This window comes from Drosophila busckii, chromosome 3L, assembly GCF_011750605.1.
Source record: "Drosophila busckii strain San Diego stock center, stock number 13000-0081.31 chromosome 3L, ASM1175060v1, whole genome shotgun sequence".
Taxonomy (NCBI): Eukaryota; Metazoa; Arthropoda; class Insecta; order Diptera; family Drosophilidae; genus Drosophila; species Drosophila busckii.
In genome coordinates, this window is record NC_046606.1 from 15,071,560 (window position 1) to 15,095,983 (window position 24,424).

At 42.6% G+C, this 24,424-nt stretch overlaps 1 protein-coding gene across 1 annotated transcript; it reads right to left on the bottom strand.

Moving 5' to 3' along the window:
• Window positions 1–1,873: 1,873 nt before the first annotated feature.
• LOC108601168 (BAI1-associated protein 3) lies at window positions 1,874–15,565 on the bottom strand. The gene is made up of 10 exons (XM_017989100.2): window positions 15,139–15,565; window positions 12,914–13,124; window positions 10,323–10,563; window positions 8,127–8,295; window positions 6,901–7,201; window positions 5,705–6,217; window positions 5,167–5,640; window positions 2,541–3,930; window positions 2,236–2,482; window positions 1,874–2,148 (listed from the first exon to the last, which is right to left on the bottom strand). Exons 1-10 carry the CDS (start codon window positions 15,563–15,565, stop codon window positions 2,057–2,059), a joined length of 4,065 nt encoding a protein of 1,354 aa, XP_017844589.2. The 3' UTR covers window positions 1,874–2,056.
• Window positions 15,566–24,424: the final 8,859 nt, after the last annotated feature.

A 24,424-nucleotide genomic window follows, 5' to 3' on the forward strand; every position in this document is an offset into this window, starting at 1 on the left:
AAACATTTGACTATTTTCTATGTATATTTAGATTTATATAACTTTTATATGCAATATTTTTGGTTAAATAAATTATAAATTAGCAATGCAAATGGCGCAGTGAGTATGTGCGTTAGTGAAATGAAAGTATAACTAAAAATATAGGTATATTATAGTAAGTAGTAAGGGTATCACATTTCAAACCTTTAAGTCTTACACTAACTATGCCGTCTCTAATACGAAGTCTAACTATTGTGCCTTGTCATATGCATGGCAGCATTGTTTAAGCTTCGATGTTGTTTTGTGTTTGGTTTTTTTGTTTTCTTAACGGCAATACTAAAAGCCAGCCAGGATTGTTGCGCAGTTTCGATCGATGTGTGTCAACCCTACTTTAAGTTGAAGCAGTGCTTAGGCCGAAAGTAAATAGCACATAGTGTAAAATAGCATAGCTTGGGGCAAAGAAAACAAGTAGCAAGTGGTACAACTGCTTAGTCTAAATAGGCGCATTACATTCATAATTTATACTAATTTCAATTTGTAAGTATATATTTTAAAAATATGCTTCATATTTCTATGCATGTATATGTATCGGTATGTTTATGTATATGTATGTGTGTATGTAATTTGACTTGGATTTTGTTGCTCTAGTTCATTGTGGTGCAATTAGCTTCACTAAGTGTCGCCGCATTTGTTAAAAAATTGTTGCCAATGCAGAGAGGTATAAAAAGTTTTGCTATATAGTTTACAGTTTTGAATCATAGCATTAACAATCTTAATTTATAGAGACCCATTGTATATAGTACAAAATTTACAATAGAAGCAACCAACTTCTGTAGACTTAGAAACTTAAACAAAAACTTGGCCTAGAAGAGTGGAAAAGAAATGTACAAAATAAATCGAAGACGTGTGTATAAAAAGCAAAATAGCTGAAGGCTACTTTAGGTAGGTACATACAAAAAATCTGTGCTCAGAAAATAGTTTAGTTTTTTAGACTTAAGTTACACTGTCCATTGGGCGTTATACATAGGTATAAATTGTTTACAATAATATACTTAGTTTTGTGTGATTTGTTATCGTTTCTTTTTGTTTTATAAAGAAGCTCGGCGTTACGCAATATTTTTGATTGTTTTAGGTTTCCACACTGATATTTCAAGTAAAATGTGTTTGGGTTTATTTAGTTTCATCGCGCTTAAATTGACCCATCAAATATTGTTGTGTATTTTATAAACGTGCCTCAAGTGTTTACCTTGTATTAAGCGAAACTGTTTCTCTCCTCCCTTCAGTACGGCTGGTAGCAATTGGTGATTTTGTTGGTGAGTTCAGTTGGTGTTGCTGTGAATTCACCAACGCTAATCTCAAATAATGCAAAACCATTTAGTTTAAAATATTGTTTAAATAAAAACAAAGCAAGCGGCTGTTGCTGAAATCACCAATGCTAATTACACCAATAAATGGTGACCGGTGACCAGTGCAGTTACTAGTCCTTCACCAGTGGGCCGTACTGGAGGGCTATAAGTCTGTATGGGTATCTTCAAAACGCCGTTGGGTGCTAGAAATGCTTTTGTGTTTGTGTTTTTTAGTTAAATATTTATTTAGATTAATTGTGGCAATTTTCAGCAAAGCTACGCCTCTACCTAGCTCTTCCCTAATACTCGTATGTGTTCAACAGTTTATGTCTTCTCTGTTTGTTTGTTAAAAGCAACATAAAGTCTCTAGCAAGCTGTGGGATGCCTGCCGCTCCACACAACTTGTTCGTTTTTGCACCATTTTGAATTTAAATTTTGCTAAACATTTACAAAGTAGATTTTGTGTTCATTTTTTGTTAGACAACTACGTTACATAATTTATGTTATAATGTATGGCTTACTTTATACATTTTTAGTTAGCTCTGAAGAGAGAAACAAATTTGAGTGAAAATAAAATACACTTTTATGCAATTACATTGCCCTGCTGCTCCAGCGTTTTTCAAACGTCTCTCCTTATACCTTTCACCATCTATCTCTCTCACCTCACCTGTCTATCTGTCTGTCTGTCTGTCCGTCTGTCGGTCTGTTTATGTGTTTGTGTTTGTTTTTGCTTAGTTGATGAAACGCGCCTTCTGTTTGCGCACAAAGTCCTGTGCCTGCTTGTCATTGATGCGCAGCTCAAGGATTTGCAAAATGGGATTGCCTGCAATGGAATTTTACGTTTTGCATAAACATGTGAGCCCCAAAGGGAAGCGCCAAGGCAGCGGCTATTAAGCTTGTTTACACTCACATTTATCCTTTTGCTGCATGAGCGGCAACTCGATTTGCTTCAGGCCATGAAAGTTATCCACGCTAGTGCTGTAGTCAGCCACGCCGGGTATGTTGCCCAGCGCCAAATAAGCCTCGCCGCCAAAATCGTTGGCCGTCAGCACATCATGATCCATGACAGTAAAACAAATCATGGCGCCCTCAGTGAGGCATTGCTCCAATGTAACCGAAAACTCGAAGCATTCATCGAAAATGGGATTCAACGTGCGCTGCAAGCGAGCAACTCACTCAGTTTTCAAGCCCAATCAGGCGCAATTTAAAGCTTACCTTGTGCACATTCGTCTGCTGCTCCATGCAGTGCTGAAAGATGCGACGTGGCAACAGCTCGATAACGACAAACGGATCGCTGAAGCCATTAGGATCCAGCGGCACCACATCCCGCGCATGCAGCACCTCCACGCAGAGCGAGTCGTGATTAAAGTAAGCGCGCACCGCTAGCGAGCCATATGGACTTGGACTTACAGCCATTAGCTGCTCACGCAAGCGATTCATGTAGAACATGTCGATGAGACGCTCCGTCTCCGTTTTGTGGAACTGCAGACGCTGCTCGATGCGCCAGAAGTCCTCAGTATGCAAACACTCCAGCAGCAGGCCCTGACCCTCGGCATGGAAGAAGTCCACCAGCAGCTGCAGTGCCTCGTACAAACGCTTGTGAAAGTGCGTGGGCTTGTCCGAGTCATCGCCAGTTTCCATTTGGCGAGCCATTTCGCCCAGCACGGTCTTCCAAATGAAACGCAGCGAGCGATTGAAGTTCTTCGTCAGCAGCGCGCTATTGAGCGCCGCCAGATGGCAGTCCAGATACTCCAGCAGCGGCACTATGGCCTGATTGGCTGGCAGCGAGTCGGGGGACCAGGCCAAATGGAATACGGCCTTTTGCAGCGACATTTGCATCAAGGGCGCCAGCTTGGATAGAATGCGCTCGCAGCGATTCTCCATGTGCGTCAGACTGGACTCGAGCAGATTGTCGGCAGACTCCTCCAGCGGCTGCTCATCGGAGCGAAACTCGGCCAGTGTGCGACGCACATACTCCACATTATTGACGGTCACGCACATGTCGTCGGAGCAGCGAAACGGTCCCTGCTGCTCATAGTAGCCGCTCTCCGCCAGCGTGGTGTGTATCAGATCGCAGTAGTGCATGGCTGCCGAGCAGACCACATCGATGAGCTGCGACTCCAGCATGATGGCCGTATCCTCGTCCGGCCAATTGATAACCTTCCAGAACTCTTTGATGTTCAGCAGCGTGCTGGCCGTGTCCACCGAGGAGCTGCTATAGCGCACTATGCGCTCCCCCTCACAAATGGCGTCCATGCGTATGGCGGCGCGTATGCGTTGCAGCGCTTTGGCCTTGCTCACCATCATCCAACGCTCAAAGGTGGGTATGAACCACTCGTGGCTGTTGCTCAGCGCCAGCGGCTTCTCCGGCGGCTGTGGCTGTGCGGACAAGTGTCGCTTCAAATGACAGAACTCCTGCAATGCTAGAAACAGCTCGAATGGCTTAGCGTCCACCGGCTCGGCATCGCCCTCGAGCACTGCATACTGCGACAGATTCACCCGCACGCCCGGCACCTGACCAGCTGCCATGCGTGTGTAGATCTCCTCACCCACCATCGCATCGTACTGCTTGTAGATAATGCTAAAGTATTGAATGCCGTTTGTGCTGCGAAAAGAGAAGCAGAGAATGAGCGGGATATGTAAAGCTGCTTTTAATTAAGCTGCACGGCAAAAAAGGATTCAGTATTGGGTTTCCAAACTTCATAGCTTATACAACATAACTGAAGTCCCTCTGAAGAATTTCATATTTCTTAACATTGTTAGTAGTCTTACAGTTAAGTGAAATCAGACAACATATATATATAAACACTTATTAAGCTATGTTATCTCAATTTGTATGGGTGAGAAAAATTGATAAAACAATAAAAGCCAAAAGATATTTATAAACTAAAAATTGAAAGCTGTATTGAAGCAGCGTTATTCTTAGCATTAAGTGAAACTTAAAACATTAAAATGGTTGCCATAGAATATATTTTTAGAATTTTCTATAGATTACGTTTTGTCTATTTCAACCCTTATGCAAAATTAAGTGCATATTCTTAGTAAAATTGAGTGAATAGCTTATGTACACAAGGAAGTAACAATACCTAGGCTTTCATATCCTGTGTGGGTCAAGTTAGTTATGAAATTGCGCATTAATGTATGTTGGCATTTATAGAAGTTTCTATTTTCGAGTCGACAATTACATTACTTAGTGCCTTTGATACAGGGTCCTACACTGTTGACTACAACCAATTGTAAGAACTCTTGTTGACTAATTGAACAACCTGTATGTCATACAAAAGACTCGCTCTGCAAATTGAGCGAATTATTGCTTCCTGTGCAAATCAAATGATGCTACTTTAAATCACTCGCAACGCTAAATTAGAAATGCTGCTCAAACACTGTCGTCGCGATGGCAACACGTAAACGTGAGCGCCTTTTTTATTGACAGCGGCAAAGGAATGAGGCTTATGTGTGATGCGCATGCGATGTGATGTGATGTGCGCTCATTAAGCAGCTTTTATGGTCGCTAACTGGCGCATATGCTAGTGATTAGTTGACCAAAGGCACTGGGTGCTCTCGAACTGCTTCGAGTCTTGGCTATCACATTTTGCATAAAGCACAAACAAAAAATAAAACAAAATTAAATGCGGTCGACATGACAACCCAACCCAAAGGGTCGAACTTCATAGTTGTGCTGTTAAGCTGCTCCTGAATGTGCTTTGTGCAACCTTGAGGCGTGTGTGGGTGTGTGTGTGTGTGTGTGTGTGTGTGTGTGTGTGTGCCACACGTGCCGCACATGTTTAATACAATTGTCCAGCCAGGCACACAAGTGTGTAATCAGGCATCGTTTACTCACTTGTCGAACAGCGCATGATAGTAGGTCTGACCCAGCTGTATGTCGGCCGTTAATGTTGTAACGAAATTCGATAATGGATTGGGCAAGCATTGCGATTCCCGCAGCACATTCTGTCCCCACATAATGGAGCCCTTGCGTAAGGCATTCACCACCTCGCCGCGCACGCCCTTGTTGAAGGGGCAGACGGCACGAAAGGCGCGCATGGAGCCCAGCAGCCCAAGACAGCGCAGCAGGAACTCCAGTCGTATGAGCGAGGGCGGATGCAAAGCCGGAAAAATGTCCCGATGCCGTCGTATTTGGTTCAGCGAGCGTTCCACAAAACCATTCATAGCTTCGGCCAACCACTGCTCCAAATCGCGTGTGAGCGCCTCCTGAATGGGCTGATTCCATTGCTTCTCCACATCGCTCAGCAGGCGATGCAAGAACTTGGGATCCAGCGGCGTCGAGCGATTCAGCTTGGCAGCTGCCACATATCTATAAAGCAAAAGCAGACAAGCATATTAGCAGCGTAGTGTGGTTTAGTTACTTCGTTTAGTACCTTGCCATGGCGCAGTGCAGATCAGAGAGTTCCGCCTGCACGGCCAATTGATGTAGAATGGTTAGTGCCGGACCGGGAAGATCACCGCACCAGGTCCAGGAGGGCTCATGCGTCGTGACCTCGTGTTGCATGAATACCATCTGCAGTTGCTCGATTTTGCGCAGCTGTGGCTCATGGCACTCCTCTGGCGCATTGCCGCGATCCTCGCGCGTCGATAGCCACAGCTTGAGTCTAATGCGTCCCTGCACAGTGCTACGTTGAGAGCGCGCCTCCAGCTTGAACCAGGCATCCAATCCGGTGGAGGGTATCTCCGCTATGGGTATGTTCACCGAGCCTAGAAAATCATCCTGCGAGCCCTGACGCGCCGACTGACAGACCTGCTTGAAGAAGCGCCCCAATCCGCGCACGCCGCGCACCTCGTTCAGCCGCGAGACCGCATCCATGACGCAGCTTTCGTCATCGTGGTCCCATATATCCAAGTGAAATGTATCTGTGTTGATGTCATCGATGTCACTAAAGCGGTGAAAGTCATTAAACTATTCAACTTTGTCTACTGCCTTGCATATTTATGTATAAGTGGGTGTGTCTCCTATCTCACCAACCCGCTGCTGTTCCTGTTCCTGCTTCGCCACTTTTAATTCTTTTTCTTATGTTGTATCGCGCACAACAAAAATAAAAGTTATTTGTTTGCTTGAATTTAAAATTTGTGCAGTGAAATTTATTCTTTTGTTGCTTGTTTAGCTTGCAATTGCAACATAAATTTGATTGCAAGTGTTATTGTCATTGTTATTGTTATTGAGAAATGTATTGCCATTTTATGGCGCAATTAAATGTGTTTTTTGTGTTGTTCTCTGTTTTTTTTTTTGTTGCTGCTGCTCGTAAATAACGCTTCACAATGAAGCACACGCTTTGTACTTTGTGCGAGATCGCAAGCTCAAAGATAAATGCGTCGCACGCGGCGTATGCGCAACATTTGTCATGCCAGGCTAGGCGTAAATGAAGTCTCCCGCCTCATTTAGCATAGACGCTACTAAACGAAACGAAACTAAACTCTACTCAACTCAGCTCAGCTCAACCCATATAATTGAATAAGTCCACGCAAATCCGCCATTTAGCAACGATTTGTCACATAATGGCCACGTGATTGAATTTAAATGTCCGTTTCGTCAATGGAATTGACAATGACTGGCACTTACAATTTGAACTTCTCATTCCATTTGGGACTTAGCGTGTGCGGCTTAATGCTCGTTGCCTTGATGAGTTTGGCCGGCACGGGGCCGCCCAGCGAGTCGCGCTGCTCCCGTCGACCGGCCTCGCGCCGCTTGAAGCTCAGACGAAAGCTGTGCTTGCGATGCGGCGGCGAGTCCGTGGCGCTATTATCAAAGCCACCGCTCATGTCGGCGGACAGGGCGCGTGGTGTCGGCGGCAGCGGCAGCGGCGACACGGGCGGACCGCCATCCGGCTGTATTCCGAGCATACAATACGGATCCGAGAAGCCTGCAAAGAGACAGAGATAGAGAGAGAGCTCAAAAGCAATCTAAAGTAAAGTAGAAACGTCGATAAAGTGCAGACGAACGTAAAATGTTGAAATATTAATTAAATGCCAATACCAAATGGCGCATTGCAATGACATTAAAAGGCAATTAATGGCAGTCAGCTGCAGGGCAGGTGTCTTACTGGCCACACATTGCGTATGATTAACATTTCATTTGCATAATGCGACGCTCAATTATTAAGCAACTGCGCAGACAATAAGCCTGGAGGCCGCCGAGACTGTGGCCATTGGGATTGCGTTAACAATCGCTTAAACGACGCGATTGGGAGCACTGAATAGCGAACTACTCAGCGCTTCTGCTTGACTGTAAGCCCAAATGGAATGCCAATAGGCCTAAGCGAAGGCAAACGCACCAAACTTTGCTGCATTGTTTGTTTGTTTGTCAGTTTGTTTGCTTGTGAGTGTGTCAGGTGGGTCGACAGGCAGCAGCCGTCAGCAGTATATTTAGCAGCTGCTAGTATACAACAGTTGCACTGACTGACTGGCTGGCTGGCAGGCTGGCTGCCACTCAACGTATTCCTTACACATCCTTGAGCACATTAAAATGCGAAATTGCGTTGCCTGCTAGAGCTAGACTGCTCTACTGCCGACTGCTGCGTCGCTGCTCTTGAGCATAATGAACAAAATGGGTAGCATTAAATTGCAAATTTATTGAACGACTTGCGGCTGGGCTCTCAGACTCAATAACTGCGTCTTTCGTTTGCCTTGGCAACTGTGACTGTCGCAAGACGTAAATATACAAAATTGTCAATACACACACACACACTGTGCTGGATTTCATAATGCAATTACTATTGGCTGCCGCAAATCAATTTACAAAACTAAAAATATTTACGCACGCCGTCGACAGTCTGTTGAGACTCTTACCATTGGCATCCTTTGCCTCCAGGCCATCAGCTTCGATGACAACCGCAGAGAGCACGATTATCTTTGGTTTATCCTCGGCGGAGGCGTGCAGCAGGCGATAATGACGATCCGGATTGACACCAAAGGCGCGCTGTGCATGCAGATACATTTCGTCCTTGTAGTGTGCAAACTGTAGCAAAAAAGTAGAAAAAAAAAGACAGAAAGATTCAAATCAAATTGCAATTGAGTTTGAGCTCGCATACCATACACGCAGCTGTGTCGGTTGAAATTACGCATACGCCGCATATTGCAGCACGCATGTAATTTAATTTAATTACTTTGTTATTTATACGTAAATATTTTGCACGTACCGCCCGCCGACAAACGCAATTTTAATAACAACAAAATTTGCATAGCAAGCATTTTGCTTTCATCTTGTTTTTGTTGCTGTTCTTGTTGTTATTGTTGTTGTTTATCATTGGCATCCGCCATAAGCCAATTTCTTGTTTTCGATATAAAATTTGTTGTTCTAGCCTGCGCATTTAAAATTGCGCTATATATACAGGCAGCATGTATATTGATTTATTCAAGTCGAATTTATTAGCTTGTCGGCTTGCCGTACACGCTTCAAGTGGCGCTTTCATCAGGAACCTTTCAGCGCATTTGACTGAGTCGAGTATTATTATTTTAATTTGATTGCCTTGGCGTTTTGCCTGCCTGCAGTCGCCTAGGCAGCTGGCGGAGCAGCTATCCAGCTAAATTAGTAAAACAACACAGAACAGAGCAGTCGACTTCATTTGCACTCTGCTCTCGCATAGTATGAGCTATGTTTCAATTTAAAGCCGCATAAGTTTCATCTTTAATGCCAAATCGCTTCAAAGTGATGAAGCTTCGAATTTAATATTTAACGAGCTGCTCAAACTAATTGCAGAAACTTGATATCTCAATAATAAGTAAGGACCAAAGCTTTTTGTAGCAATTATTAAAACTAGCGCTCGGATCTTTATCGTGTACCTCTCGCTTTTGTATTCTGGCAAGCCAAATTGTTTGGCCATTTACTTTGAGGCTAATACATCAGCGCATTAAGTTGCTTGGTGTGGCATGGCTTGGATCTAAATTCTCTGGTGACAGCATTGGATTTATTTGCGCGCATACCTATATTTATTTCTCCATTAATTTTTATTAAAAGCATTAACCCACTTGCGCAACTTGTAACTGAAACGCATTTATTTGTAATTATTTTCCATTAAATGCAAAAAAAAAATCCATATACATGGATAGTTGGTGCGAGCAGTCGAGCAAATGGTTGCTTAAGTCCTGCCCGCTGTGCTGCGTCGGAAATAAATAACTTTGTTGGCCCGAGACCCCGAGAGAGTTGTAGCAGCTTCAACTCAATCACAGCAGGACTAACGTTATTTTCTGCTGGCGCTGTTGAAACTTTGATTACGCGGGCGTAACGCAGCCACACCCCCAGCCAGCACTGACACTGTTTTGCTGTACCCCCTTCGTATTGAAAACGTGCAAGAGCGCGCGCTTGAAGTTTTATTAGTTAGTGTGCCACACTGGGTGTCTAACAATTTTTCAACTGTTAAATTAAAAACGATAATTGAAAAATGAACTTGTGTTAAGCAGCTTGCTTGCTTGGCTGGTTGGCAGCGGGGTGAAGGGGTGGAGCCCACTTGTGAAAATATTGGAAAAATACTTGCAACTGGCAATTGAAATGAAACTAAAGAAGCGTTAGACCAAACGAGAAACGCTCTACGTTTCGATAATAAATTTATAATTGAATTTATGCCCACATCGTAAGCCCAATGCCACAAGAACTAATTTGAGCTTAATTCGCCCAGGCAACGCTGTCGGCAGGCTTAAGCACTTTGGCCCTTATGCCCCAGCATTAATCATTTAAATTGCTCAACATTTTAGCTTCAGGTTAAACGCATGTGATTAACTAGACCCTTCAATCATCTATCATCTTGCAAGGGAGCTCGCCTCGGCATGCTGCTCGCTAATTTTCAAACATAGCTACCTAGCTACCCACCCACCCGCACACCCACACACAGTTTAACCCACAATGCTGCTGTAATTTGAAACTATTTACATAAGTTGAGCTCAGCTATGCGAAGACCTCAATCAAAAATTCATGCGCTCGCTCGCTCGCCAGCTTTGGCTATTGATACATGCATAGTATAGTACATATAACTAAATGTTGTTACTGACTTGTCCGCCGGGCGCGGGTGCGCCCACTGTATTGGCTATGGTATGTAGAACTTCGACGTAGAGCTTCTCCTTTTCATCCTGACGGTCAATGGACTCCTCAGGCGCTGGGGGATCACGTTCATTTTCGGGATTAGCCTCAGCACGTGATTCAGCAGCACGCGTTGCTGACATGCGACGATTTTCACGTTTCCAGCCCAGCGATGTAAAGTTCTCAAAATACGAGCCATCCGTTTCCTGTACGCTGTAAAGAAGACATGAGACAGAAAGAGTGAAAAGTCTGAATATGCATATGTGAATTTTCATGTGTGTGTGAGTGTGTGTGTGTGTGTGAGTGCACTTCATTTCAACAAACAATTTTCAAATTGACTGCCTGCTGCTGCTGCTGCTGCTGCTGCCTTTAATTGGCAGTGTCAATATGCTCTACATATTAAGTGTGCCATTTGCATTTTGGGCCGGAATGCTTGTCGTACCTATTTTAACATTGATAAGGGTCACCAGACACAGTTGGGTTTGTATTTGAATTTCGATTGCTCGCCCTCTGTCTCTCCGACTTTCTGTCTGTCTGTCTGTTGCTAATTGTATGTATATATCTATTTCTATTGAAAACTTATGCAGCATGCGTGCTGAGCATATTGTATATCAATCATACGCCTCGTGCGACCAGCAACAGATTTGCTACACTTAGAGACTTAGCGCAGCGCCATGGACTGCCATGAAATATGACGAGGCTCCTAATCGTTGGATTTGCATGAGGTGGAGCTATGTACTATATATGCAGCTGTAGCGCAAAACTTTTCACAGTCAGCACTATAAAAATAAAAAACGGTCAGCAGCTAAGCGGCTTAACTTTGTCGCCAGCGTGAAACATTTTTACGTTTATGCCGACTGCCAACTGACGTGGCTCTAAAAAAAAATGGGTATATCAAGTGTAGAGTGCCAAAAAAAAGGAGCAGCAAAAAAAGAGCAGCGTGTTTGTCCTCTTCTTGCTGTCTCGACACTAGTCGGCGTGTGAAAACTGCTGTGAGTGTTGCTATCATGGCCTCAGCATTGCCTGGCTGCATTGTTGGCTGGCTCTGCGAATTTGTATTTATTTAGTTGCTTTGTTGGAAATTTAATTTTAAACTTTTCGCTTTGCAGCGTTGTCTCGTTATCTCTGTCGTCGCTTGTACTTGTCGTCAATTTGAGTTTTAAAGTTCTTTAAGTATTTGGTTACTGCTGCTTGCTGCTTGCTTGCTGCCCACAAAGTTTTGCAACTTGCAACTTTTTATTCTCTTGCTTTACGAAATGATTATTATTTATTTATTTTGTATTTATCTTGTCGCTAAAATACTTGCTCCGTTCTTCAAGCAAACATAGACGCCGTCCTAAGGGCAACAACTTGGCCGAACTTGCGCGCAATGATTCATTATAAATATTGCCTTTTAAATTAATACATACGGCCCATTAAAAAATTATGCTAAACTAAATGGCATTTAAATGTGTTTGGCAAACAATAAATTGTAGGCTTTGATTTGTGTTTGTTAATTAATGTTGCTTTTTATTTATGCATGCCTGAGGTTTTGGCAATTTCAGCCAGCTAATGCATTAGCACGTAATTTACATTTCAAACGCTGCGTATACGCAATGTGGTTAGCTTTTGGGCTAATAATAGAAAATAAATTAGTGCATGTTAATAAACAATGTTAAATGCACGCTTTGTCAGCTGCTGCAACACGAGGCAAGTTTGGCTTATTATAGCGCCCGCCCACCTAGGGAAATCTCATTTGATGCTTAATTAAATGTAACCTCAAGACCAAAGTCTCATTATGCGCACATTTTCAGTTAAAGCTGTAGTCGCATTATGCTAAGTAGTTGCTGTTGGTGTTGCTCCTCCTGCGTGGCTCGGCGACAAGGCGCTCTGGCTGCAGCATGTTGCATTTAACGGTAACAAGCTTGCCGCAAAGCTCAAACCAAGCTGTAAACAAGCAAACGCTGCCAAGTTGCTACATAGCCTTGAATATACCTACGTTCGCTTGTGTGTGTGTGTGTGTGTGCGTGCTGGCAAAGCAAGTTTTGGGGCTAAAAGTTTCGAAGAGCTCGAAAGGTTGAGACCCGCATTCGAAACTGCCAATGTTGCATAGACTTAGGCACTGGGCGCCAAACTTTTGCAAGCACAAAAGAAAACTGACAAACAAAATAAAAACAAAACTGAAAACAAGAGAACAAACTTTTGTAATTATATAATTATGAAGGTCGACTGCAAAGTTGAGCATTGAATACAAAAAATATTTGAAAACAGCAATTGAAGGAGTACATTAATTAATTGGTAAATAATTCATTTGATGGCTGACAGCAGAAAATCTCCAGGCCTATGACCAAGCTACCATTCCAACAAGCAAATATATTCCCAAAGACGCTCATTAAGCGCAGGCTCCATTTAATTTATGCATGTCTGCCTATCTAACTTGCAGTCTGTGCGTGTGTGCGTGTGTTTTATTTGAATATTATTTCCAGCTTGTCAGCTAATTAGCATGAGCAAACATGTGCTGCATTTAATGCTGAAAATTCATTTGCGGCTTTTCGCACATCATCAGCTATGCATTAACACTTACCCGGAGTTGGAGCGTGGATCCACCTCGGGCCAGCTGAGGCGTCGCTTGCAGAATGCCAACGGTGGTCGTGGCGGCGGATCCGGTTGGTGCAGCGGTGAGTTACGGCTGCGAAACGAGCCGGTACGCGGTGGCGCCAGACACTCCAAGGCGCGCGATTGGCGACGTGAATTAATGGGCGAGGCATTGCCGCTGCCTGGCGCCTTGGGATAGCCTGTGTAAATGGAAAGTTGTACAATATAAATTAAATATAGTGCAAAATTGAATCCCACACATTAAAGCTTTGCAATAACATGGCTAGAGTGTCTCCCAACCCTCATGTGTGCTCAATTTGTTTAGGCTTTTATGTGTGTCTGTTGCCTGCCTTGAGCTAGTCTGGCAGTTAGAGCAACAAGCTCGTAACTTTTCATACAATGGCCGCTACTTAACAGTGAAGCGAATGTTAATGGATTAAGAGCAACTGCAATTTAGCGTCGGCAACGGCAACGGCAACAGGCGCCAGGAAGGATATAGGAAGGAAACCAGGCAGCCAAGGCAACTGGCAACTTAGCTCAAGTCAAGTCAAGACTATGTGATGCGGTCACTGCGGCATCGTGTGGTAGTTGCACGAAGCCTGAAGGCAATAGCACCGCAACCTTGACATGCATCTGTGCGGCTGCTGTGCTGGTGGTGGATATTGTTGCTGGCGCACAATGGCAGCAACTTCAACTGCATTTGCAACTGCAACTAAGACTCGTTAACTTTGCAGGCAGTGCTGTGACGCTGTCACTCTATTAATAGAGCCAACCATTGGCTGTGGCTGGGTTACCAAAACTTTTGGCTTCTTCTGCACTGCCTGCTGTTTTGCGTTAAAGCATAAAAAGCGTAAAGTCAACTTGCCATTGCCAAATGGCAACAGTCAGTTGGGCGCAAACAAATGCGCTTACACGCTGGCGGTTGCAAGCTCCCAAGTGTGGCCAAAACCGCTCGTTCGTGGTGCATGCGACTAGATAAGCCAATTTCAATTTGAATCAAAGTGCGGTAGACGTTTGAAAATCCAAGCACACAAAGCGACGGACATTGCAGTGCAGCGGTTTTGGGGCAGCAAGTGCTCCGCCTTTCCTCCGTCTGTGTCTTGACTTTCAAAATGTGTTTGCATTCGCCAAGGAGCAGCTACAGCAACAGCAACAAAAAGCATATTTAGTTACACATTTGTCAACAGCACAAAACGAGCTTTTCCTATGAAATGTGTGGGAGTGTGAGTGCGACAAAGGATTTGACACACATGCAAGTTGATTGCGTTGGCATCGCCCAGTGCTGTGTTTTGCATTTTGTAGCGGATTTGTCGCCACATTTGCTTAAGCAGCTCTCAGACTTGGCAAATTTTCACTCAAATGCCAAAAGTTTCAGCGCATTCAAAACTAATGCAATGTTCTCTGCATTTATATTGGAATTCTAACATATGTCTCTGCATCTGTGTGTGTGTGGTTGTGTTTTTGACGCCCCAACGCAAATTCAATAAAGTTTTGCTGTTTTGCCTGCGTGCGGTTTACCCAGCACACACTTACAACTATGAATTCTACATTGATTTTGTTGTTGTCTGTTTTTGCAAAGTTTACGCTTTTGTTTTATTTATGGCTTTGTGCAGCTGCGCTGAATTTGATTTTAAAATTGAAATGGCATTCATAGCCAATACAAGTTTGGCATGTCAAGTTTTCATTCTCTATTCACTTACTCGCTACTCACATTGCTGACAAAAAGTTTCCAGCCCAAGTGCAAATGTACGTTTGAATGATCAAAACAAACAAAATTGTTTTATTTTAGGGGTGTGTGGAGCTAGGCTGCGATCTTGGCGGAAAAGTGAGGCTTTTACATAATCTGCCTCTATCTCTTCATTTAAGTTACTAAGTTCGCCCGCAAGTTTATTTAGTTTTTAATTAATACGACGCTTGCTCGTCATGTTGGCGTGTTATTAATGAAATTATATTTAGAAGAACATTCATCAAATATAACGAGGGTCGTTATACATCAACGCTTTTCATTAATCTTCACATTTGCCTTAATTTCGCGTTAGCTATCAGACAACTAGTCCAACCCTGGCAGCTGACCCCCAGGCCCATGCCATTTATCACTCTAATGTATATTTGCTGTTTGTCTCTAAGTATAAGCACACATATGTAAGTGTTTGCATGTGTGTATGTGTGCACATAGAAAAGCAAAAGAAATCTAAAGTGGACATGGTCACTTACCTAGTAATGGATTAGTAGCATTTGGATTGCCGATTACTACGCCGCCAGCGGGATAATTGCTGCCTGCTGCTGTTGCCGCCACGCCCGCAGTGGGCTGTGCTGGTGCTCCATAAACGCTGGCGCCACTTAGCCCCAGGCCGCTGCCAATGCTTGCCTGTTGCTGCAGGGTGGGGTGTGTGTGCTGCTGTTGCTGTAGCAGCAACTGTTGCTGCTGTAGTTGTGGCTGGGACAACTGTTGCTGTTGTTGCTGCTGCTGCTGCTGCTGTTGTTGCTGGTGTTGTTGGCCAGCGACTGCAGTTGAGGCGCCGGCTAGGCCCGCCTGCTGCTCACTTGACTCCTGGCGCGACAGTGAGAAGCGTCGATTGCCAAGTCCTAGGCTAGATATGCCACTTGTTACATATTGTTGCATGGAGCTGAGGAAACTCATGGCGGCATTTGTTGCTGCTGCTTTTATTACTCAAAGCAGCGTGGCTTAATTGGCTTAATTGTTCCCGTTACAGGGCACAGTTATCATTAACGTTGTTGTTGAGCTTGTTGCTGTTGTTGCTGTTACATAAATTGATTTTCTCTTTCTGTTGTTGTTGTTGTTCTTGTTGTTGCTGTTGCTGTTGTGAAATTAATCTTTTGGAAAGTCGGTGAATGCAAAGCTCAGGATTTGAGCACTAATACGTTATGTTTTGTAATTATAAGCGTCCTTGTTGATGCTGCTGCTGCTGCTACTGCTGCGTTGCTGTTGTTGATATTGTGGCTTGTATTGCTGCCATAAGCCCAGCAGACAATGCGAGCTATAAGCTGCTCTGCAAGTAGAAGAATTAAATTTCCAACGACTGAGATTTGTCTTTACGTTATTTTTAGTCTTAATTGAAGTTTAATTCAGGCTTAAATCGATGCCATGTAAAATGAATTTAAGAGCTCTGCGCTGATTACACTCGCAGGCACAAACGACTTTGATAGCATACTTTTTAGCGCTCGATATACAAGTGATTAAACAAGCGCCGCTTTGCCCCACTTGTTGACGCTGCTGCTGTGTGTGTATGGGAGTGTGTGTGTGTTTTTTTAGTTCGCCTGCAGTTTTATCTATCATTGATGAAGTGAGTTTTATTTTTTTTATTTACTCTTGTATTGACTTATCGCCTGCTGTTTGTGCAACCAATTTTCACCCACACATGCACACAAACACATATCGATGTGTGACTGCAAAAAGGAATACGAGTGCAAGCACTCGAAATGTGAGTGCATGAATGCATTTATACAATTTATTGATTGCCTGCTGTAGCTGCTAATTAATTTCCTGCTGAATTGAAGCATTAAGTCCTTTTACTTGGCTTGTCATCTATCTCTGTCTTGGCACTAATTAGCGTTTAATCAATTGCGGCGCTGTAGAGCAAGTGTGCGGTTGATGGCTAATGCGTCTAATCGATTTGGCGCACCTGCTAAAGTATTCTCGCCACAAAAGTTGGACGTGAATTTATATAAAACAGATGCGGCGGCACAACAATTGCAACCTACTGAGTATATCTCCATTATTTACCGCATGCATTTATTTATTTATATAAGAAGTGTGCAGCAATTCTAAGAAGACAATCATTTGAGATTGTTTGAAACTTAATAAGTATTTCCTGGAAAATAGATGCTTCAAAAGCAGAACTATTTCAATGCGATATTCTGCGAATTTCTATGGGCAGCAATGTATTTTTAACAAGCTCTTGCTGGTTGTCATCTGTAACTAGGGTAAATTAATTTGCTGTTTATTGGCTTTAAATGCCATAAATGCTTGTGTCAGTTAGTGGCAGCAGTGTGGCAACATCAGTGCAAACAATTGAGTGACTACAGCAACAGCAAACAGCTGCCAATCGCTACTGTTGCTGCTGCTGTTGTTCTTGTAGTTGTGGGATTAATCAGAGTATTCATAAGCACACACACACGTAATATACATGGATTTATGCATAGTCACAAGGGAAAACACGCAACGTTTGCCTACGTATGTGTGTGTGTGTAATTAGCGTGCGCTAGATGCGCCAAAAACAATTTGCAAAACGCATTTGCTAAGCTTCAGCTGTGTGCGTTTATGTTTGTTGCTTTGGGTGTGTTTGTCTGTGTGTGTGTGGGTTTGTTTTGAAACTGTAAATGCTAAATATAAATCAGTCGGTGAAAAGTTGATTTATACGACGCACGTAAATTCGCCATTAGGCAACAGACAAATGTATTACAATTAAATGTAATGAAAGCAATGCGTGGGCAAACTTAACCTCAAACGCAACAGCTGCCAACGCTTCCGGCCACACATGCGGGTAGGCGCTAAAAATGGCTGAAAGTAGAACTTGGCAGTGACTAGAACTTTAATTAAGATTAATTGGGCACTGGACAAGCCCTGTGGTAAACGGATATGCCAATGGCAGCTTTAAGTCGAAACCTTCATGCGCGATTTTCGTGCCTTGGGATTGTCAACTGCTTAGTGGAAAGTGCTAATGAATGTCATTAGGAAATAGCTGGAGCAGCAGCCCGCCGCCACTGGCTTCAATCTATTTAGTTTTTATTAATGCTTATGCATGCGACATGTGTGTGCGGCAGCTACGCTTCAAAAAGTTGCCGAGAGCAGGGAAAAACACAAACTCAACTCGACTAAATGGAATGCGCATCGCATTAATGTGGTTTCCAAGCTAACATGCTGTGTTGACTGGGACTAGCTTACATATGAGGTCAATGTAATTAACTTTTTGAGTCTCTCGCAAGCAAATGAAATCCGCCGACGCAAAAGCCAAACAACATAGATAATATCACACTAACCTTTGTTTTAGGTAACTATAGAGAAGACATAGCTTGGATAGAAATGTAACTAATATTCATTAAATACTGTAGGGTTATTTTTTAAATTAGACTTGTTGATTTATTTCAGTTTAACGATATGTTCGGTACTCTCTACTGTTAATTAATCTACTGCTGCCAACTTCTACACTTTCGTTAATAGATGTCAACGCTAGTGTATACGATAAGCACAGTATCCACACCATGGTCGACATATGCTTCAAAAATTCAAGACATGAATGCTACTAGCAACTCATTAGAACTTTGCTGAAGCTTTTGTTGTTGCTGCTGAGGAGCCCAAGTCAATTTTCACGCATTTCACGCTGTGACAAACGAACATGAGTTGGGTGACACTTGAGGCATGAGCGAATGCCTGTTGATAAAACTGAATGCTGGGCCATAAAAATATACACACTTGTGCTATCTACAGCAAAACGAAGCAGTTTATATACTAACTTTAACATTATATTTTAGATTCTTAAATGTGCTGTCATTTTATTGTCAAGAGCGTTGAGCCCAGCAGCAATGCTTTCTCTCTCTCGCTGGTTAAGGCTCGCTCTTTTTCGATCGGCTTAGGCTTCGGCTGACTGATTGAATCGACGCTCTCGCTTGCTCTTTTTTGCTCACATTATCTGCGCTTTGTAGCTTAGCAATCTGCATATGACGCCCAACTGCGTTGCCTTTGAGGCTTACCCCAACTACAAAGCAAAAAATAATAAGCGTATCACAAAAGCCGCAGCGCATAAAAAGAATGTAAAAATAAGCGCGTCCTGTGCGGGGCAATCGAATCCCAGTGGCACTGCAAGTGCGACGCAGCGAGAAGAAAGAGAAGCAATTGTAAGCCAATTTCAAATGCGAAATTATTATGTCGCTTTGTGTCATTTTTTTTTTTCCAACCCACATATATAAACATTTTTTCGCCTTTGCCAAGTTGATTTTTTCATAGCAGCTCCCATTTGTGTGAGTATGTGTGTGTGTGTGTGTTTACTTTTGAAGGCGTTGCCATGAAAATGACAAAGCCGCTGCTCACACGGCAAACGGCAAACGGCGAACGGCAAACGCATGCTGCGGCATAAAATTTATTTTCACTTCTGCTCTGCCTGGCGCGCTTGATATGTGGCTTTAAAAAACAAAACACACGAAAAATAAACATGGTGGCAAAGGCATTTGAATTTCGACACAACGACCCTAACAAATGTGCGGCGTTCAAATGTCTTATTTAACTGACAAGGGCGTAGACATGGGCATGGGCGTGGGCATTATATGAATTATTTTATGCACGAGCTAACTGCTGCTATAAACAGCGCAGCAGCTGCATGGAAAACGTGATTTAAGGCCCATCCTTAGGCTACAATGAAGAGAAACATGTCAACTCTGGCAATCAATGTTCACAGGCGCGCAACAATGGCAACAACAGCAGCTGCAGCTGCAGCTTCAGCTTCAGGTCATTATCATCATAATCATAAATCATCAACTGCAGCACATGCATCACTTTCCACACCCATCCACCCACACTCGTTATTGTTAGCCAAGTAAAAGGCAACTGGGAGCGCAGCCACTGGCAAATGCAATAAAACACAACGAAAACAGAGCAGCGGAGCAAGCTACAGCAGCCAAGGCAGTCAAAGCAGGCATAAGTAATGTGGCCTGACCATGCAAAGTGCCGAAGCAAAGTCCGCTTTGATAAATGCGCTCAACAACAGCAGCAGCAACAATAACAGGAGCAAACAACAACAACAACAGCCGCAGCTGCTGTGCAGCAAATTGCTTAATTTGTTAAGACTACACGCACACAGCAAGAGCGAGAGAGAGAGAGAGAGTCAGATAGCGACAGCTGAAGCCAAAACGCAAAGCTCAAGCAGAGCTTACACTGCGTATGAGCAATTTGCGCAATTGCAACAGAAATTCAATTAACTTGACTTCACTTGTTGACGACTGAGTTGCAATTGCTGCTGCCAAGGAAAAGTGTCAAAAGCACTGCATTTGATGCGCAAAAACGTTTTGATAAATTGTCATGCAGCAAACGCTTCTAATTAGTAAAGATAAACAAAAGTGCACATGTTAGAACGAAAGGTCAGAATGTTGCAAACAAAAACTTTCGCTTTCATAACATATGCACGTTCACATGCTGAAAAAACTTTTTGTATGCCAAACTTTTGTCACTCAGTTTTCAATTATAGACTGTCTATCTAATTAAATGTCCAGCAAGCCAAGCTGACGCGCAAATTCTAATCAAATTTCTTTGTCACAAGCTAAATGCCAATTAAAACTATCAAATTACGCATTGGCTGCGGCTAATTATATGCAGAACCCTTCAAGGCATATAGTATTGTACTAGATCATATAACCACAAACAGACGCCGCTCACTCATTCACTGTCGATGTGTGTTTGTGTGTATGTGTGTGGGTGTGTGGTTTGCCCAAAAAATGCTTTAACATTGAGTCGCATCGCGAGTCTGTGCGTGTGTGTCGCAGAGGAAATTGGAGAATTTCATCTGGACGTCAGAGTAAACACACACACGCATACATACGCATACGCATACATAATTAATACGTTATGTGGCCTAATTGTCAAGCACGTATGTTGGCAGCAGTGCTGCCACAGAAAAGGGATAGAACAGTAGATAGAAAAAGGATAGAAAATGAAAAAGAAGAGCTATTAAACAGAAACTTTATCATTAGCCTTATTTTTAATTCATTTATAGATATAATATTATTATTTAATTAATTGCATAAATTGATTTTTAAGCCCAATTCTATACATTTTTTGTTTTTTTTTTTTTTTTTCATGAAAATTTGATTGATAACACTTTTGGTTTGGTATGTATTTCATTCAGCAATTGCAAATAAAACCCGCAACCAACCCATAATTGTTTTTAACATATTATATATTTTTATATTAATATGCAAGCCTGAGCTATAAAAATTTGATAATTCTTAGAACTTTGAGTAAAATAAGAAAAAGCTAAAAGGCCAACTAAAAGAAAAAGGCTACACCACCGTATGGGGTACAAATAGAATTATTTGCGGCATTTTGAAAATGACAAATCTGTACGGAAAAAGGCTAAAACGGCAACACTGGTTTGCACCACAGCACAGGACAACACACACCCACACAGAGAATTAGCAATTTAATTGTTGCCTTTGACATTGCAGCATTTGCGAAATAAGTAGCATTGTTGTGTATGTGGTTTGTACTGACTGCCGCCCACATTAATTGCAAACGCTTAAAGCTATCGATTGGCCTGTATGAGATTTCTAGGCCATAAACATCACATTGTGCTCTGCTGTGCACTGAAGTTGAAAGTCACCTTGCCAGTTTGATGAGTGCCAATCAAGCGACGCGACATAACGTCTGAAAAAAAAAAATATTAGCAGCTGTTGCGTTGCAGATTGACTTGCCTTTGTTCGGCTTCAGTATGTCAAACAACAAAGACGTCGACTACAACTTGCAGTCTCTCTCGCACATTGTTGCAAATTACAAGAAACAACCAAAATGGTTGAATGCACACTATAAGCCATAAGCTACATATATAAGCATGCGGGGCCACCTGCCAGACGTTCAAAGTTTCCAAGTGGTTGGCTTGCTTAAAGTTCATTTTACTGGCTCAACAAAAGGCCATAACAACAACAGCAACAACATCAACAGTGTGTAGTTGTAGTGGCAACAAGAACGACAACAACAACTGCAAATTCATTTGCCATTTTTTTACTTTTTCATTTTGCAGCGTCCTTTGCCATTGGCCTTTATGACGAGCCGAGGCCGAGTTTATTGTTTGCCTGCAATGGCGCCGCTTAAGCATGCACATTGGCTTTACCGCTCTGTCTGCAATTAAACTCGCAGCGGCATATTTACAGTAACGCACACACACACACACACACATTCACTTGTATGTGCTCTCTGTCAGCAGCTTGGCATTCATATGAGTTTTAACTGCATTTTGTTTTTACTGTGTATATTCCCTCAGCGCCTGGCTTTGTTTGCTTAACTGCGTGGTAATTAAAAAGCATTGAAGCCCATGTAATGTTAGTTAATTTAACTCACAAGCGAGCCACAAAAATGCGCTCCCCAGCTATTTTCATAAAAAATAATTTCACTCAACAAAAACCACAGCTTAGAGCTTAGATCGAAATAGTTGGCTTATAAATAAATTCTGCGAATTGGTTGTTAATGCATAAGCTCTCCTTATTTTAAATGCAAGCACTTGTTATGGCTATACTCTTTACTCAGAGTAAAAATAGACTTCCAGCTAAATATGTAGGCACTTGTTATTTATATTACATTTATCATCATAATTTATATCATTTATCGAACTGTTGCATGCAGTGGCTTCTGTATTTTGTTTTGTGGGATTGTATTTATTATTTTTTCTACGCTTTGATGATTGCAAATAATTGTAGAAGGATAAATAGATAGCTACTGAGACCTATTAAGTTGATTGCTGTGGTAACAGTGGATAAACAGTGGATTTTTCTCAATTTCGGACAGTAGACGCGTCCTGTAGCGATTAAACAAGCCACTAAGCTAAGACGCCTTTGCGTTGCCTCAAGGTACATAAATAACAAAAACAGACATTGCAGTTAGTACTACAGACTGATGGCATTCGCAGAATTGTCTGCTGACTCCTTACGCATGTGAATTTGTGGTAGCTATAATTTTTTATATAATAAATTTTGCAAAGTGTTGCTCGCACAGCATACATACACACATAGTAATGTATGTAAGTACGTCTAGGCTTGCACATAACATTATATTTTCTATTTATACCAGTGACTGGGGCGACCGCGTAGTCAACAAAACGTTAAGCGGGATTAGAGACGGCGTAGGAGAGAAGTGTAAACATCGTCAGCAAGGTGACAACGACATGCGCTGTACGCTTTACAACTTAACACATTTTATTTATTTATTTTTTATTTTTTTCAGGTTTGTATATAGATGGGCGTGTTTTGCATATGCCTTTAATGTGCAGCTTAAGTCCGTAAAAATAGCAAAAGTCGAAGACTAAGACAAAAGCCAAGGCAGCAGCTGGAGCGGCAGACAATGCCATTGGCAAAGTGCGAGGGCTTGGATTGGGATGGGGTGTGGTGTGGTGGGGTCGTGTGTATCTGCTTATGAGCATGTTATAAGTGGATACAAGTAGCTCTTGTCTTGACAGCTTTGTTTTCGCACATTTGCTGCTGCTGCTGCTGCTGCTGCTGCTGCTGCCGATGTTGTTGTTGATTTTCTTTTGCGCTTTGTCTGCGTTGCTTTTGTTTTTGGACGCCTTGAGGCAGCTTGAAAATGCGCAACATTTTAACTGGAGTTGAAGCAGTTGGCAATGTCAGCTGCACATAAAAAGTTTTTAATTAAAATAACCGAGCAATAAAAGAGCGCAACAGAATGCTGCATAAACAAGGCCAGACAGCAGCAAATTTGCCAAATTACATATCACGCATACGCCGCATGCAGCAGCAGCAAAAGCTGTTGCGAGAGCAATGTCCTTGTCAATAGCTTTTGATCAAACTGCGTGGCAATTAAAACTCTTTTTAACCAGCTAGCTAGCTATACTTTTTCAGCTTTGCCAAAGGTCGTTTGGTTCATGGTGAACAGTGAATGGCCTTCAAGCCATGGTCAAAGGCTGCGAGGCAAGCAGTTGCATTTACAGAAGTTACACGCTTGAATTGCTCCTGGGCAGCGAGCAGTAAACAATGTCACAGCAGCAGCAGCAACTCATTAAAATATCATAAATCAAATTGCATAATAAAAACTGTGCACAGCAAGACGTAGGCGAGAAAAAAAAGTTTTTATTTTATTAAAAATGAAGGAAATGAAAAACTGGTCAAAGAATCTTTACAGCTTGTCAAAAGTGCGTAAAATATGATGTGCGAGCTTCGAGCTGTGAATTGCGCTCTTCAGAGCTTTTGCAGCTAAATTGATTGATGACACGAACGTCAATTTGCTAAAGCCACGCCACGCCCACGCCCACATGCCCTCGCCCGTATGCAAAGCGAAATTGTGCATGTGTATCCCAAAAGGCAGGCAGGAGGGTCGGTCGGTCGGTAGTCGTGACCCAACAAGCTACTGCTCGACAGTGAGTGCCATGAAAAATACATTAAAATGCGGTCCGTCTCTCGAAAGTTGATGTCTCATTCGTACTAGGGGCATGTCTGAGACGTTACAAGCAACTTTTTGTTGCGCTGCGCCTGGCTCAAAGCCCCAATGGTCAGTATCAGTCTCAACAGCGGCCTAGCACAGACTGAATAACAAATGGCAACTGCCTGTTTGAATTGATGATGTCCCTTTCTCCCTCTCTCTCACTCTCTTTGTATGTGTGTTGTGATAATTGCAAATTTGTCTTTGTTTATTGTCCGAAAAATTGTTAAACTGCGTATGTTGTATGTAAGTTGTTGGCTGTCATTTGTGTTTGAAAGTTGCTGTTTCATGGCAATTAATATTTATGCAAGGTCTACGCCAGTCTCTTGTGTTGACAGGCATTTAAAA